General features: G+C 35.5%; 1 protein-coding gene across 18 annotated transcripts in view; it reads right to left on the bottom strand.

Moving 5' to 3' along the window:
* Positions 1-17,912, bottom strand: part of CNBD1 (cyclic nucleotide binding domain containing 1) — a 662,225-nt gene that overhangs the window by 615,410 nt on the left and 28,903 nt on the right. For 17 of the 18 annotated variants that reach the window (XR_013178326.1, XR_013178325.1, XR_013178327.1 and 14 more), the window contains one exon: positions 15,641-15,754. The exons of the other annotated variant lie outside the window; for it this stretch is intronic. Coding sequence is in view for 14 of the 17 variants with exons in the window: in XM_077167149.1 (XP_077023264.1) it covers positions 15,641-15,754 (114 nt within the window). In the remaining 3 variants the exon portion in view is untranslated. The remainder of the gene's footprint in view (positions 1-15,640; positions 15,755-17,912) is intronic. 18 annotated transcript variants of the gene reach the window in all.

The following is a 17,912-nucleotide window of genomic DNA, read 5'->3' as shown; positions in this document are numbered from 1 at the left end:
CTTAACATCATCACATAGATGCATGATCATCGTTTCTTAGTACATTTGCATCGGTTTAGAAGAACTAGCAACACAACCAAAAAAGATATAGAATGTTAATATAGAGAAAAAAATAAAAGTAATAATAGTAAAAAAAACAAAACAAAACAAAACAAAAACCTATAGCTCGGATGCAGCTTCATTCAGTGCTTTAACATGATTACTTTACAATCAGGTATTATTGTGCTGTCCATTTTTGAGTTTTTGTATCATCTAGTCCTGTTGCACAGTTTGTATCACTTCAGCTCCAATTACCCATTATCTTACCCTGTTTCTAACTCCTGCTGGACTCTGTTACCAATGACATATTCCAAGTTTATTCTCGAATGTCGATTCACATCATTGGGACCATACAGTATTTGTCTTTTAGTTTTTGACTAGACTCACTCAGCATAATGTTCTCTAGGTCCATCCATGTTATTACATGCTTCATAAGTTTATTCTGTCTTAAAGCTGCATAATATTCCATCGTATGTATATACCACAGTTTGTTTAGCCACTCGTCTGTTGATGGACATTTTGGCTGTTTCCATCTCTTTGCAATTGTAAATAACGCTGCTATAAACATTGGTGTGCAAATGTCCGTTTGAGTTTTTGCCCTTAATTCCTTTGAGTAGATTCCCAGCAATGGTGTTGCTGGGTCGTATGGCAATTCTATATTCAGCTTTTTGAGGAACCACCAAACTGCCTTCCACAGTGGTTGCACCATTTGACATTCCCACCAACAGTGGATAAGTGTGCCTCTTTCACTGCATCCTCTCCAGCACTTGTCATTTTCTGTTTTGTTGATAATGGCCATTCTAGTGGGTGTGAGATGATATCTCATTGTGGTTTTGATTTGCATTTCTCTAATGGCCAGGGACATTGAGCATCTCTTTATGTGCCTTTTGGCCATTTGTATTTCCTCTTCTGAGAGGTGTCTGTTCAAGTCTTTTTCCCATTTTGTAATTGGGTTGGCTGTCTTTTTGTTGTTGAGTTGAACAATCTCTTTATAAATTCTGGATACTAGACCTTTTTCTGATATGTCATTTCCAAATATTGTCTCCCATTGTGTAGGCTGTTTTTCTACTTTCTTGATGAAGTTCTTTGATGCACAAAAGTGTTTAATTTTGAGGAGTTCCCATTTATTTATTTCCTTCTTCAGTGCTCTTGCTTTAGGTTTAAGGTCCATAAAACCGCCTCCAATTGTAAGATTCATAAGATATCTCCCTACATTTTCCTCTAACTGTTTTATGGTCTTAGACCTAATGTTTAGATCTTTGATCCATTTTGAGTTAACTTTTGTATAGGGTGTGAGATATGGGTCTTCTTTCATTCTTTTGCATATGGATATCCAGTTCTCTAGGCACCATTTATTGAAGAGACTGTTCTGTCCCAGGTGAGTTGGCTTGACTCTTTGACTTCTTATCAAAGATCAAATGTCCATAGATGAGAGGGTCTATATCTGAGCACTCTATTCGATTCCATTGGTCGATATATCTATCTTTATGCCAATACCATGCTGTTTTGACCACTGTGGCTTCATAATATGCCTTAAAATCAGGCAGTGCAAGACCTCCAGCTTCGTTTTTTTTCCTCAAGATGTTTTTAGCAATTCGGGGCACCCTGCCCTTCCAGATAAATTTGCTTATTGGTTTTTCTATTTCTGAAAAATGAGTTGTTGGGATTTTGATTGGTATTGCGTTGAATCTGTAAATCAATTTAGGTAGGATTGACATCTTAACTATATTTAGTCTTCCAATCCATGAACACGGTATGCCCTTCCATCTATTTAGGTCTTCTGTGATTTCTTTTAGCAGTTTTTTGTAGTTTTCTTTATATAGGTTTTTTGTCTCTTTAGGTAAATTTATTCCTAGGTATTTTATTCTTTTAGTTGCAATTGTAAATGGGATTCGTTTCTTGATTGCCCCCTCAGCTTGTTCATTACTAGTGTATAGAAATGCTACAGATTTTTGAATGTTGATCTTGTAACCTGCTACTTTGCTGTACTCATTTATTAGCTCTAGTAGTTTTGTTGTGGATTTTTCTGGGTTTTCGACATATAGTATCATATCGTCTGCAAACAGTGATAGTTTTACTTCTTCCTTTCCAACTTTGATGCCTTGTATTTCTTTTTCTTGTCTAATTGCTCTGGCTAGAACCTCCAACACAATGTTGAATAATAGTGGTGATAGTGGACATCCTTGTCTTGTTCCTGATCTTAGGGGGAAAGTTTTCAATTTTTCCCCATTGAGGATGATAAGATGACCTCAACAAACCAATCACAAGTAAAGAAATTGAATTAGTCATTCAAAAGCTTCCTAAAAAGAAAAATCCAGGACCAGACGGCTTCACATGTGAATTCTATCAAACATTCCAGAAAGAATTAGTACCAACTCTCCTCAAACTCTTCAAAAAAATCGAAGCAGAGGGAAAACTACCTAATTCATTCTATGAAGCCAACATCACCCTCATACCAAAACCAGGCAAAGATATTACAAAAAAAGAAAATTTTAATTTTTAAGCAACAAAAAGTTCTAAAATGTTTGTAATAATTTAAAAGCAGAAGTGCTCCCTATTCATGTAAAAATTAGAATTTTGTTTTAATTAGCACATTTATAATAATCACATTTTCTAAATATGGAATACAGATGTAAATCTGAGATTATGCTAGTCTCTCCCTGATGAATTAAGGCTGCTGAAAATACTGATGGTTATGACAAGTCAGATTTTTTTGTTGTTACTGAAAAACAATGATCATTATATTTGTTGTGAATAGATAGATCATATTGCACAGTATGATCATGAAGATTTTTTATAATGGCCAAATTTATTGTAGCATTGCTAATTTCATTTACCCGCTGGAATATGGAGGTCACTTCATTGTGCAGTGCCCATTAAATAGCATATATAGCACTTTATATAATGTGTGCTTTGCATCATTGTTTTGTTTAACCTATTTGAAAAAAGACAGAATTGCTTGACAGATGGTATGATTCACATAAAACACCACTGCCCTCTATAGTCCAATAACTAATACAATTAAAAACCTGTGTCAATGTATAACCCTATAATGAAGTAGATACTATTGCTATTCTTTTTTTCCAAGGAAAACCTGAGTGTAGCCACTCTTAAGTGACTTCTCCAAAGTCATGTTGATGTCGTTGGGCAAAGCGGAACCTTTAACCCAAGGCTTCAAGTCAAAATTTGGTGCTCTTTTTAGAACAATGAAGCTGCTTCACTGTTTGATTTCCCACATTCTGTCAATACACCAAAAATGTTCCTTCTGTCTAGTTCATCTATAAACAGCTTGACTTTTAGATAATGACTGCAGTTCCGAACAGGAGTTGATGCTATTCTGGTACTATTCTTACATTTTTGCTCAAGCAGAGTTGTTTGCCAACGTCTCAGGCAGGTCTTCCAACCGTTCTCGTTATTGTGGCACTGATCCAAAAGGATTTAATGGTTATAGAAGCATTTCTTCTACTCTCCTTGCACATGAATGTCCTTCAATGTTTAGCAAAGGCCCTGCATCAGGCACTCCCGTGAGCTGCTCACAGCACCTTACATTGGAGTCATGTTAACACATGATATTTGTGTTCAGCGAATTACACAGTGTTGAATATGACTAACAACAACAGGTAAACACCAGTGGATGAACAAATTTAATAGTGTAGAGCATTTAGTCTGCTAGGATTCAGGTTGTTTGTAAGTTGTTAGAAGATTCTCTGATCTACCTGAGCTCTATTCCCACTATTTGGGTATATACATATGTATCATGTTGCATGAAGTAGCTGCATAGAAAGCTAAGTGGTACCTCCTTTGCCATCGACAAAGCAGGATTATATATTAATCATATTTAACCTGAAGGAAGGCTTTGCCTCTTTGATCTTTGATCTATTTATAAACTTATAATGTTAAGCTACAAAACTCCATTTAATTCTGTATCACTGTGGGCTCTTTTGGCTGCAGGTGACAGGAAATCATTTGGCACTGGCTTGAAGAGTAAAAAACAAAATCTGTTTGCTCAAGTAACATAAAGTCCAGTGTATGTTCTAGCTTCAGGAAAAGCTGAATCCAGCCATTCAATCAATGCCACCCCATTTCTTCTAGACTAGATAAGTGCTAGATTACATTCCTATTCTTCAACCAATCCTAGTTATTCTGGTTAAAAGGCCCAAATCCCATAGCCATTTCTGATGCTGGGGTCAGGAATAGTTCCATAATAAAAAGGTGAACTGAGCTTGGGAGCCTTGAAACCAAAATAAGAAGGAGGTGATGATCATAGGCAAAACCTCAGGAATGTCCAAATTACCTGTCTGCTCACATGTTTCTGCAGTCTTCCCCGTTACTTATTAGCTCTTGATATCCACCACCTCGCAAGACAGACAATCTTTTCAGAGATTAGTAACATCTGAAGGATCCTTGATGAGTCGCTCTTATCAAGCTTAGTTACCCATTTAAATCACTTTGAATGGTAATGAAATGGACATAGCTTGATCAGCATTTACTCAACCAGAAATGTATAAAAGGCTGGGGACAACTGAGTACTATGAGAAGCCAAACTTAATCAATAAACTCTCAGTGTGCTTGTCTATTCAGGGAAGCAAGTACTATTAGAGTAGGCAAAGATAATGAACAGGCTGTTTTAAGAATGAGAATAAACTTTCTTTTACAGTTAATTGAGATAGTAATAATATATATTCATTGTTTTGGGAAAAAAAAACAACAACAACAGAGAAATCCATAAATAAAATCACCATAACCGCATCACTAAAGAACACCACATTCACATTTTGACCTTATGGCATTTAAACTGGAAAAACTCTCCCTTCTCCCCCTAAACACTGAATTCACTATACATGCTGCTTTTCTTACCTAAAAAATATACAATAAATTATTTTCAAAATAAAGCTAATTATGCCAGACCCTTGTTCAAAATCCCTCAAGTCTTATTGTTTTTAGAATACACTTCAAAACCCTACACTTGCCCTACTGGCTCCCACATAGCCTGGTCCCTCTTGATTTATTGCACAACAACCACACCATATTATGAGTTTCTTAAATGTCTGAGGGTTTCCCTCCTTTAGGGGCTCTGCACAACTCTCCCTTGTCTAAGTACCACCACCACCACCATCACAGCACCACCAAACAAACCAGTTTTGGGTTGAAACAGCGAATTCGTAAATGACGCTTTCTCACTTGCTGATCCAGATTTGGCAACAATTGCTGGTGACTATCCATCCTCATGAGAATCCTTCCTTATGGTATTTATCACAACCATAAATGCAGTTATTGTGTGATTATTTAGTCTGATTTTCCCCAACCAGAAAAACGTAAGGGTAGTATTTTTTTTGTTTGTGACTATATCTCAAATATCCATCATAAGCCAGAATCAGAGAAAATATTCAGTAAAGACAAATACACAATATTCACGAAGTGTCAAAAAAAATGCAAATGCATTTTATCATGTTCTATGGTTTATATTAACCAGTCACTTACTGTTAGAAACCTTTTCTATTAAATATTACATGAATATGTGCATCTTTATACTTATCTATTTGCAAAAAGTTAGAGTCTGCTTTAGGGCAAAGTCTGGACATAAATTAACTCCAAAGGTACGTACATTTCAAATTTTCATGTGTTGACACATTGCCAACACAATGGGCTGTAAATTTGCCATTCTACCAGCAATCCATTTGTTTCATGCCTTGAAAGGAATAGATTTTTATCTATATTTTTAAATCCATAAAAAATGATAAGAGGAAAATTCCATCAAATTGTTTGAACTTGCTTGTTTGGAATATTGTTGAAACTAACAGCTTTTCATTTGTTTATTAGCTGTTTTGTTTGTTGCTGTTTTTCCAAAAATTGCTTGCCCATTTTTCTATTGAGGTTTTTGTCCTTTTCTTATTTATTTGTAAAATAAGCAATACAAGACAATGAGATAAATAAAAGAAATGAAAGACAAAAAAGTAAAGTTTTGTCTCCTTTAAGCTTATTGACACACTTGCTATCATATCTAATTGCATTTTGTCTTTAGTTAATAAGCTTGGAAATTCTAGATCAAATTTATTAATAGTTTAGATTTTCTTCATTTTATGTCACATCCCCAAAGTATAGATCTATTTACCTAAGAACCTGTTAAGTATGCTAATATTTCTATTTCTTTTTGCTTTTGACATTTCAGAGTCCTTTGGAATTTTTTTTTTATGAGCTGCAACTTGGATATCATTAATATAAGGCTTAATAAGGGTGTTTGTGTATATGTATCTACACGTGTGTGTATGTCTGTGTGTGTGTAAAAAATGGCTTTCTGGATTTCCAAAAGCATTTATTGAATATTCCCATTAATTCTGAAATTACACCTATCATGGGAAATTCTGACCTGCATCCTAGATCTGTAATTAATTACTCTTGTTTCATAATAATATTGCAATTACCCCCTCATGATTTTTAAGGTATACATCTTAGAATTTTTCCAACAATTCTACTAAACTTATTATCCCAAGTAAACTTTAAGATGAGTTTTATACGTAATTGAAAAAATTATATCACTTTGGCATTTTGTTTTAGTTTCATGGAAGGTGAAATTAACTGAGATCTTACACTATTGAGTGATTCCATATAAAACATGGCATATCTCCCTATTTATTCAAGGTTTCTTTTACATACTATAGAAGAGGCATACAGTTTCTTAATATATCTTCTGAAATTATTTTATTTTAGCCCAATTTTATGTATTTTCTTTACTAGTTTAGAGTAAATGTGATTTTCTGGCTGAAAAATAAAAATTGATGGGGATGATTTTTAACAGCCACATTACTGCAGACATTACATAAAAGCACAATTTTATTTTTACCATGATACGTGATACTGAATATACCAAAAGCTCTTTCAGAATTTGTGGAGATTATCATAATTTTTTCTCCTTGAGCTACTACTATTATAAAATTATAAAAATAAGATGCCTAGTATTGAACCATTCCTTCACTCATGAGATGAAGCCTCCTAGGACTTGGTCCAGATGTATAAATCTTTTAATACACCATTGTGATATTTCATTTGCTAATCTTTTATTTGGCATGTTTGCTTATATAGGGTTTTTTTACTATGCTCTGGGAGAGTTAAGTTGAATAGGAATGATCTTTTCTTGGACAATTTGAAAGAAACTGCAAATGGGCCTAAAAACTTTTTATTTTTGTTTTTTCATTTTTCTTAAGAGAACTTCTTCTCTTTATACCATGATTTTATTTTTCTTCCTTCTTCTTGAGTCAATTTGATAACTTCAATTTTGGTAGTTTTAGAAAATTAACGAACAACATCTAGATTATCAAATTTATCAGCTTTAAGTAATGCAAAGTATTCCAAATTTTTAGATTTCTCTGTATCATTTATTATCTTTCTCAATGCTAGCAGACCTGCTTGTCTCTTTTTCTTTATGATCATGGATAGTGGTTTATCCATTTCATTCTTTGTTTTATTAACTGAGATCATGAAATTACTATCTCTAGTGTTCATCTGTTTTTTTACATAGTTTTCACATTTACAAGTATTAGTTTATTTCTATTATTTCCATAAGTTTACTTTATTGTTCTTTTTCAGATTTCTTGAGATCAACTGGGTGGGGGGGAGAGATTGATGTGAAAAGTTCTGAATTGTGAATTTTCCTTTATAACTGTACTTCAATTCTAGTTTGTAATTTATACTTTCTCACTCATTTTATTTTATAAATAGACTATAATAAAATTTTTATTTCCATTTTGTCCTAATAGTTGTTTACAAAACTGTTTTCAGATTTTGGTTATTGTTGTTTAAATTTCTAAATGATTAGCTATTTTTTCTTTCTAATCCACTATTAATGCTTTGTTCTATTACACTGTAATCAGAGAATGTTTGTGAACATTTTGAATATTGCTTAATTATTTGTGATCCAATAAATGATAAATTTTGCAAATGTACCATATTTGTTACTTACTGCTGCATAAGAAATTACCCCAAATTTAGAGGCTGATAAAAACAAACATCTATCATTTCACAGCTTCTTGGAGGTAGGAATGAAGGTATCTCCTAGAGGAACAGTCATCTCAAGTCTTGACTAAGGGAAGAGCCACTTGCAAGTTCACTCACATGCCTGGGATCCTTGCCCTGGCACTGGGAGACAGGACCGTTTCCTATGTGGCAGGTGCCTTTCCCTGGGGCATGTGACTCAGGATAGAACAAGAAAGCAAGACAGAGAGTGGGAGAGAGACGGAAGCCCCAGCATTTTATAATCTCAGAATGGACATCCATTGTTTCTGCCATACTTTATGCGTTAAAAACAAGTGGGGGGGCATGGTGGCTCAGCAGGCAGAGTTTTCACTTGCCATGCCAGAGGCCCAGGTTCAATTCCCGGCCCATGCACTTCCCCAAACTAAACAAACAAGCAAACAAACACACAAAAAGCCAAACAAACAAACAAAAAAATTCAACAAATGGCACTGCAATAGGGGATACTCACGTGGAAAAAAAATGAAATGTGGCCCCTGCCATACAGCATACGAAGAGACAAAAAAAAATCAGGGGTGATGTTATTGACATGGTAATGTAAATAGCTAGGGAAAATCTTTCTTCAGAGATTCAGTGTTAAAAAAGAACGATTTTGAATTATTCAGAAATGTGGAAGTGGATATGGGCCAGAAAGTACAAATCTGAATTGAAGAAGTACAAAAATATCAGGTAGGAAATTTCCCCCCGAGACCAGGCAGTCCTCTCCTCTTCCCCTCACTTGAGCTTACCGCATGGTTGGGCAGAGAAGCAGCGGCAGGGCCTCTCCCGATGGGGACAAGGAATATGTATTCTCTCACAACAGTGGGACAAAGCTTCACCTTTTGGAGAACCAGGGGACAGGGAAGAGCATTTCAAGGTCGGGTCAATGAGAGACAAAGAGTCTGATAAAAAGTTCTCTTTCCACCCCTGTGAGAAACAGCAGTGACAGAGAAGATCCCTGCGTCGGGGAAGGTAGAGACTAGGACAGCTAGAGTTGTACTCCGGACAAAATGGGAGACACTGAGCCCTACTGAGTCAGATTTTGGCTGACAAAGAAAGGGAACAGGAAACCTGTTTTTTAAGCCAGACCTGGAGATATAACCAGTGCTCTGAGGGCAATTAAATTATCAAACAATGTTCTGGTTTGAAACTTTTGTGCACCCCAGAAAAATCCATGCTTCAATCATGATTCAATATTGTTGGGTGGAATCTTTCTAATTAAGTTGTTTCTATGGAGATGTGACCCACCCAAATGTGGGTGGGACCTTTTGATTGCAGTTTCCATGGAGATGTGTCTCCACCTATTCAAGGAGGGTTTGCTTAATGGAGTCCTTTAAGAGGGAACCAATTTGGAAAGACTCAACAGAGCTAACAGAGCCAACACAGACCCAAATATTTGGAGATGCAAAAAATAATACCCTTGGGGAAGCTGCTTGAAGCCAGAAACCAAAGACCCCAGGAGATGCTGGACATATTTCTTCCCAGCTAACAGAGGTATTCTGAACCCATCCGACTTTCTGGAATCAAAGCATTATTCCCTGGATGTCTTAGTTTGAACATTTTTATAGCCTTAGAACCATAAACTTGCAAATTAACATATTACCCTTTTAAAAACCATTCCATTTCTGGTATATTGCATTCCAGCAGCTTTAGTAAACCAAATCAAATAGTGCAATCTACTGAGCAGAACAGAAAGTCTGAGAGAATTGAGGAGCTTTTTCAGAGGCTACCCAGAAAATTATTTCAGGCCAAGTGGAGCAAGTCTAGACCTCATGCATGGGAACCGGTCCCTGCTTTGACTGAGAAACAGGAACAACCAAACTGTCAATGCACTGTCCTAAAGCAAACCTAGGTCTTGCAGGATGGTGAAGAACAGGGCACCACTGGGAGACAGCAGAGACTTGTTTTACCCATAGACAGACATGCTATGGTGCTCAGTGCCTACACCCATTCCTGAGGGAAGTCACTAAAGGTGCCTGGTCTGTCAGGGAAAGTAGGGGGCAGAATCTGACAACCAATCTGACAGTTGGCAGGTGAGAGAGACAGAGAACAAATCCAACTACCAGGAAAATCTGAGGCCAAAGAGATAAAAACAACCTCTAGAATTAACTAAGGAAGAAATTCAGATGCCTTGACACCAGCAGAAAATCATGGCCCATACCAAGAACAATGAAGCTATGGTCCAACACAGGAACAAACTAACACCTCAACTGAGATACAGGACTTGAAACGCCTAATTAATGATGTTAAAACAGATCTTCTAGATCAATTAATGAGTTGAAGGAAAATACAGGAAAAGGCATGAAGGACACAGGGAGACACAGGGTGTCCATACAGAAGAACTCAAAAGTCTGAAAAAAAAACGTGGCAGAATTATGGGAATGAAAGGCACAGTAAAAGTTATGAAAAACAAAACTGAGACACACAAAATCAGATTTGAAGAGGCAGAAAAAAGGATCAGTGAATTAGAAGACAGGACATCTGAAATTCTACACACACACACACAAAAAATAGAGGGAGATAAATGGAAAAACTTGTTATACATACTTGCAACCCTGTATTTAGATGTATATTTGGAGGAACTGAGAGCAGGGACACAAATGGACATTAGCACACTGGTATTGAGGGTGGCAGTGTTCACAAATTGCAATGATGGTGGCTACCTAAAGGTACATCAACTAGAGACTAGGAGGAGGAACTGTGGTGTATTATACACCATGGACTACTGAGCAGCGGCAAGAAGAAATAAAGTCATTAGGCATGCATCTAGGTGAATGAAACCTGAGGACTATAAGTTGAGTGAAATAAACCAGAAACAAAAAGACAAATATTGTAATACTTCACTAATATGTACTAACTATAATGTGAAAACTCTGAGAATTGAATTCAAGAACATAGATTATCAGGTTGGGGCCTATTGTAAAGGTTCCTAGATCGTAAACTCTTGCAGCAGCCACCTCAATTCTGGAGTTGTAATGGTTATTTCCAAATTCTGAGATGCTGAGCTCTTTGTGGATAGCGTGGTCACCCCAAGGAAATTTGACTACTTGTGTGACACCTGAGACAAAGAGCCAGAGTTCTGCAGCTATGAAAGTCAGCATTACTCCATACAGCAGCTGTTAAAAATACTGAAAAAATAATCAGACTTCAATTAGAGATATGAGTGAAGCTCATCTGGTTAGGACTAAAGGTAAATCAGACCAAAGGATAAAGGAAGATTTTGACTATATTTTAAAACTTTAACTCTGTGTGAGACCAAAAGAAGGGATGTTTATTTGGAGTAAAATTTATATTTTCTGTAGCACACTATCAGATTTAACTGGTATGGTCAGCTTATTTGAACACCATAATTACATGGAACCAAGAACAGAGAGTGAGATCTTGTTGGTTTGTACAGGTTGATGTGATGCCCCAATACATCCCAGGGTAAACTAGGCAGGAGAGAAAGAAGCATTTGCAAATTTCCCTTGAGGGACTGGGGAATAATGTGGAAATATTAAACTTCTCCACCTGGGGAATTCCTGATATTCCCACAAACACTGGGGACTGCCAATTTGATGGACAGGCCCACGATCTTGGGGATTGCCGTTACGAAAAAACTCATTTCTGCAAAGAAGAAGCAAAGCCCACCTATTATGTCTAAGTCACCCCCAGACAATCCCTTTGGTTGCTCAGATATGGCCTCTCTCTCCAAGTCATCTCTGCAGGTGAACTCACTGCCCTCCTCCCTACGTGAGACATGACTCCCAGAGGTATAAATCTCCCTGGCCATATGGGTCATGCTTCCTAAGGATGAGCCTGGCCCTAGCATCACAGGAATGAGAAATGCTTCTTGACAAAAAAGGAGAAGAGAAATGCAACAAAATAAAGTTCCAATGCCTGAGAGATTTCAGATAGAGTCAAGAAGTCATTAAAGAGGGTTTTTTGCAATATATAGCTATCCCTTTTCAGGTTTTGGTGTCGTTGAGTAGCTAGAGGGAAACGCCTGAAACTGTTGAACTGCAATCCAGTAGCCTTGATTCCTGAAGATGACTGAATGTCTATAGGGCTTTGAAGTGATGAACAGGTGAATGTGGAAGCCTTTTGACTGACACTCCCATCATCCAGTGTATGCACAGGTGAGGAAGAAAAAAAAAAAGACAAAAAAACAATTTTTGGTATGGAGGTTTTAGGATGTTTTGGCTTTTCTTTTTCACTTTTTTATTTTTATTGTTTTTAGAGTAATGAAAATTTTCAAAAATCTATTTTAATGATTTTAATGCCCATCTTTATGATGATACTGTGAACCACTGGTTATACACTTTAGATTATTATATCTCAATAAAAAAATCAATTAAAAAAAGTCAATAAATTCAGTCCAGCTCAAAGTAAAGGGATTACATATAGGAGATGCAGATCATTGGGGACCACTTTAAAGACTGCTTCCCACATTGTTACAGGTACCGAAAAAAGAAGGATATTCTCTATGAGTTTTGTATCTCTTCTAATGGCTTCTGTTTCTATCAAGCCTATCTTATCTGGAGTCTCAAGTTATATGATAGCTGTATCTTTAATTTTGGCATGTAAATAAAATATTAAAATATTGCTTTATTTGCCCTGTTTATTACTTTTAATCTGAAATTCCAATTTATAATATATTAATATTGCAAATCCTTAATTCCAGTGGTTTGCATTTGCATGGTATAATTTTGTTTCTTTCAAATTTTCCAAGTCATTCATTTTTTAATCTGTTAGAGTTAGAATATCATTGGAATTTATTCAAAACCCATCTGAGAATCTGCCACATTTATTATTGTAACTAGTTTTTATCATTATTGGTTTTTTATTTTATGTTTTGTTTTGCTAATATATCCTCGATGTTTCCTTTGAGTCTTTCACTTTATCTTTTTTTTATCTTATGCTAGTCTGAACCTTTCATTTCTTTCCGCTATGTTAATATTAAAGTTATAGAGCTTATTTTTCAACCTAATGGTGATCATTTTTATGTATCTAAGTAAAGTTTGAATTCTACATTTGTCTTTATTATGTTATTGATTTCAGAAGCAAAGTATGTTTATCACTAAAAAATAAATATAGGATCATTCTTCCTACACTATCATCTCCTAAATATTTTAGATATGTTCTGGAACTTTTATCTCAAGTAAAGCATAATAATCATTACTGTTATTACCATAATTATTACAGGTGAGCCATTTATGTTAATAATTATAGTATATGTATTGTGTTATTTAATCATGTTTACACAGTCAATTAAACTTAAATCATTGCAAATACGATTTCAAAGTTCACTGCCAATTTTTCAATTTGTTACTTCTCCATTCTTAAATTCAGTTCAACCTGCTGTTGACTGGTGAGTCTTCAAGAAACTTTTAATCAAGGAGTGTTTGTCCCTTTACCATTTTCCTGTTAACAATACCAAATTTCCTTTGAGATCTGCATCCTCTCCTCCCCATATGGTTTCATGTAATGTCAGCAACATCCCCCCACTTATGGGTGAACCTGTGATTCAGGACTGGCAACTCAGAGCAGGTGACTGTCCAGGGACACACATATAACTCATTCAGAGACTTCAGTGAGGCTATTTGAAGAGACCACCCATCACCTCATCTGAACCTTACAGTCAATGAATCTGGTGCTGTCAAGAGCCACCACACAGGGTTGAGACTGAGTCATCCTGACCAAAGGTGAGGCGGTGATATGGAGGAAAACTGAACCGTAATATCATCATTTCAGTCTGAAGCTAGCTCTACTCCAAAACACATCATAAACGTGAGCCTCATCTTGCCTTTGCATTTTATGTAATTTGATTGGCCTTTCTGGCACATAAAACGAACAAATCTTGACCAATGCTATATATTTCCAAAGTCTTTGTGTAGTTGAGGACTCATTCTTTACTTTTACAATTAAACCATAAATCTGGCTGTTAAAATAAATTTGGGGCCTCAAACTCTTTTCTTAAAAATATGAAGATATCACATTATCGAGTTTGTTAATAACACTGGTGTGCCCCCCGTGGTCCTCAGAAAATAATGATTTAACTCAAAGGTGTAAGGCCAGCGATGGAAGTTTAATCAAGAGATTTTAGGGCAAGTTAGACACTTCAACTCTCTTTAAAGCCTCCTGGTCTCTTATTCTATTGATAGACCTGAATTTACACCTTCATTCTAATCAACAAGGTTAAGATAGATTGTGTACTTTGAATAAAATAGTATATAATCTGTTTTTATTAGATCTTCTTACAGTGTAATTTTAATTTGATAAATCACAGTATAAGCTTTGTATGATCATTCGACACAGGGTTATCATCTAGGGACAGAGTCCAATCTAGATGGCAGTCAAAGTCTTGCAAAATGTGTTATATATCTGAATCTCTATTTTTCATGATGCTTTTAGAAAATTTAACAGAATTGTTCTTGAAAAGACAGAATAACTCCGTCTCCCAGAGGTGTGTTCTGTATGATAATGTTCTGTTGCTATAGAGAAAAGGAAAAGTTTATGATAACAAAACAAGTCAATGTCTCCCATGCTGATATCCTCAAATCCCTGAGAATATATTTTTATAACCATTTTGTTTAAAATTTTATCTTTATAGTATTGATATAAATAAATAATGTATAAATAAATATGTTCTTGATTAAATCCCTTATAGAGACAGCTAATAATCTTCCCACAGAGTCATACACATTTTATTAGTCCCAGTTATGTGTCAGTCCCTCTGCTAAGTGTCAGAAGTACAAATACAGACTAGTAAATACACAAGTGAAATACAATCTGATGGCTATAGAAATAAGAAATTATACAAGGTACAATCAGGGAGAGGGGGCATAGGGTAGTTGAGAGTATGGACAGATCAAGCCTATGTGAGTAATGGGGCTGTGCATATCCAGATGAAGACACCCAGGGAACAACTGTGGTATCCAAGGAGAGAGAAGGTCTCAGATCTAATGGTGCACTCACTTAAGAACCTTACAGTTCTAGCAGGACCAGGGCCAATCTGAGAGGAGCAGCAACGCACTGTGTTTGGACAACCCATTCTCATCCTGCCCAGGAAGGTCAGTCATACCCTCTGCAACACATTTAAGTAGTCTCATTCTTTGCCTTTGAAAATACATGAAATACATTTAAATGCAGGTCCTCCTAGATGCAAGAGCACAGTGAAATAGACTTCTCAAATATCCTTTATCTGTCCTGTGACTTGGTCATTCATTCCTCGATACCTACCTAATACACATCCAAATAACCTCCAATCACAAACACTCTAATCATTTCCTTGGGAACTTTTCTCATAAAACCCTGCAGAGTACTTTAATGAAGTCCTTTCATAAACACCACCATTAATGAGCAAAAAGTAACAATTGTTTGACAAAAAGTTTGAATAAATATGCTCCTCAGAGACGGACAGATATTTCTGTTCAACAAGAAAATAAGTTTACTCCTACTTACCAATCTCTATTTCTTTGGCTGCTCCCTAGCATGAAGTGGGGGGAATTGATTATATACTTGTAGTTTTTTATTCCACTTCTTAAACACACACACACACACACACACACACATACACACAGTAAACCTGGGTTTCCAAAGAATACATCATTACCTTTTGTCCTCCAACTTGTAAAGTTTAGGCAGTCTAACTTTTTTGTGAATGAATATTTTAGGATATTGCTTCATAAAGTTGTTGTGAGCTGATAATATGCTGCAAGAACTCTGGCTAAAAAAGAAAAATTAAATTGTAAGACTCATAGGATAATAGCTCCTGAGGGATAGATTTTTAAACTTAACATATACAACTTAATTCCATACTTACTAGTCAGTTAAAAAGAAAATGTTAAAAATAGGAAACGTATTTTGTGTTTAAGAAGTACTCACTATAAAAATTGCCTATAATGTGCTTTGGTGACAAATATTTTAAGAAATATAAAATTTATGGCAATGGCAATGTTAAAAATTTAATTTTTAAACTGAACTTTCTTAAAACTTTTAGTTCTGTAATTGATTAAGGCTCTTATATATCATACCTCATAACTAAATTTTCTCCAAAGTGATTTATAAATAGTTTACACAAACATTAATGGTAAGAACATTTATATGAACCTTTGTAGTGATTTATGGAAAATCCTATTACTTTTTCAGTTTGGAGAAAAAAGGTGTTAGTCCAAATGATTAACATTTCCCAGACCCAGAGGATCACTAGAATCATCTGGGGTGCTTTTTACAGGTCAAATTTCTGACCCCTTTTTGAATCTAATGAATCCTAAACTCCAAGGATGGGACCTGGATTTCTCTATTTTAAATTCCTCCTCCTGGTGATTCTTAGTTTCATCCAGGTTTAGACCCACTGCAAATATCAAATAATCAACCACTGGAATATAGCAAATTGTCATTCAAGGATAGATGACTCCTGTTTCTGGAAAATCTCCCTCATCAAGTCTCAATTGACAGTCATCATGAAAAGTTGGTCAATTTTTAAAATGCTTAGCATTGATCTCAATATCTTATTTCAGTAATAACTAAAAACAATCTTACTTCAAACTGAACCCTGACACCATAGTCAATATTTGCTTCACAGAAAACAAAATAGAAATCCGTAAACTCAAGCGAAGGTTATTTCACTGTTAATTTAAATAACAGCACATTTTAAAATATTAATAGCATTTTTTTCTCTTGACTGAAGTTCCTAAAACACTGTATTGATACTGTATGCAAGACAAATACTATAACTTAAACAATCTTAATTAATATAATCTAGGCGTTTTCATTTCCATTCTTGCCTTATATAGACACATTGGCCAAGCACCTTCTCTCTTTTTTAAAAATCTGGCCATTGATTTCAAGGCTTTCCAAAGATTTTTCTTTTCTTGTTTGGACCTCACATTCTACAGTTATCTGCTCTACACATCTACCTGTTATTTATAAGATCCATATATACAAAGCATTGTGCTAAAATCTATACTTTTTTTGTCTTGTTGTCTATTTGTATTACTCTTACAAGGCTAATATTCTTTAAAGCCCATGGAAACTATAACCTTAATAAATTTCCTAATTTGTACAACAAGGAAGTAGAAGACACAGTGTGCAAATGAACATTGAATAGACTACAATCCATTCTCAATCTCTTGGATATTCTGCCTCCCAAATAGTAACACTTGTTAGTACTGACTGTACAGGCACCATTCTAGGCAGTTTACTTGAATTGGGTCATTTAATCCTTACAAAACATTATTACACAGATACTACTATCATTCCATTTTATAAATGAAAAATCTGACATCCAAAGAAGTTCAAAAGTATGACCTTGCTTTCAAGTCTACATGGACCCCAGGCACCCAAGCTTGGAACTTTAACTCCAATCTATTCTCTGAACTGATCATCTTTGGATGGCTAAAAAGTGGATAGCAAAATACTAAGACCTTCAAACTGGACATTTTCTGTGTGTATGACTGAGCTTCCTGCTTTACCTAATCCTTGACAATTTTCAAAACAATGTAACTGGTATACATGGACCCCAGGTTTGTGATCTAGGTCTCCGAAATCATGTATCCAAGAAGTGAAAGGGGTGGAAAGCCAAAGTGGAAAGTCATATGCTAGAGATGGAGATGACATAATGTTTCAGAATGAAGCCCTAAGTCTTATGATGCTGTGATATATGTTCTAGAGCACATAAATGTAATGAGGCAAGATACTTTTTTCTGAGTCCCTTCATGAAAAAAAGCATATAGCTCTGTGTGTTCAGGGGAAATATATTATTATCTAAAAACCAAGTGAAATGATCTGTAAATGAATACATCTAAATATGGATACAAGAAGTGTCTTAGGGTAGACATGGAATAGATATGGTAAAATCAGGGACAAGTGAAAGATTTAGAATT

Source organism: Tamandua tetradactyla, chromosome 6, assembly GCF_023851605.1.
Source record: "Tamandua tetradactyla isolate mTamTet1 chromosome 6, mTamTet1.pri, whole genome shotgun sequence".
NCBI lineage: Eukaryota > Metazoa > Chordata > Mammalia > Pilosa > Myrmecophagidae > Tamandua > Tamandua tetradactyla.
The sequence above is the reverse complement of the archived record's forward strand: the minus strand, read 5'-3'. Positions and strand labels throughout refer to the sequence as shown.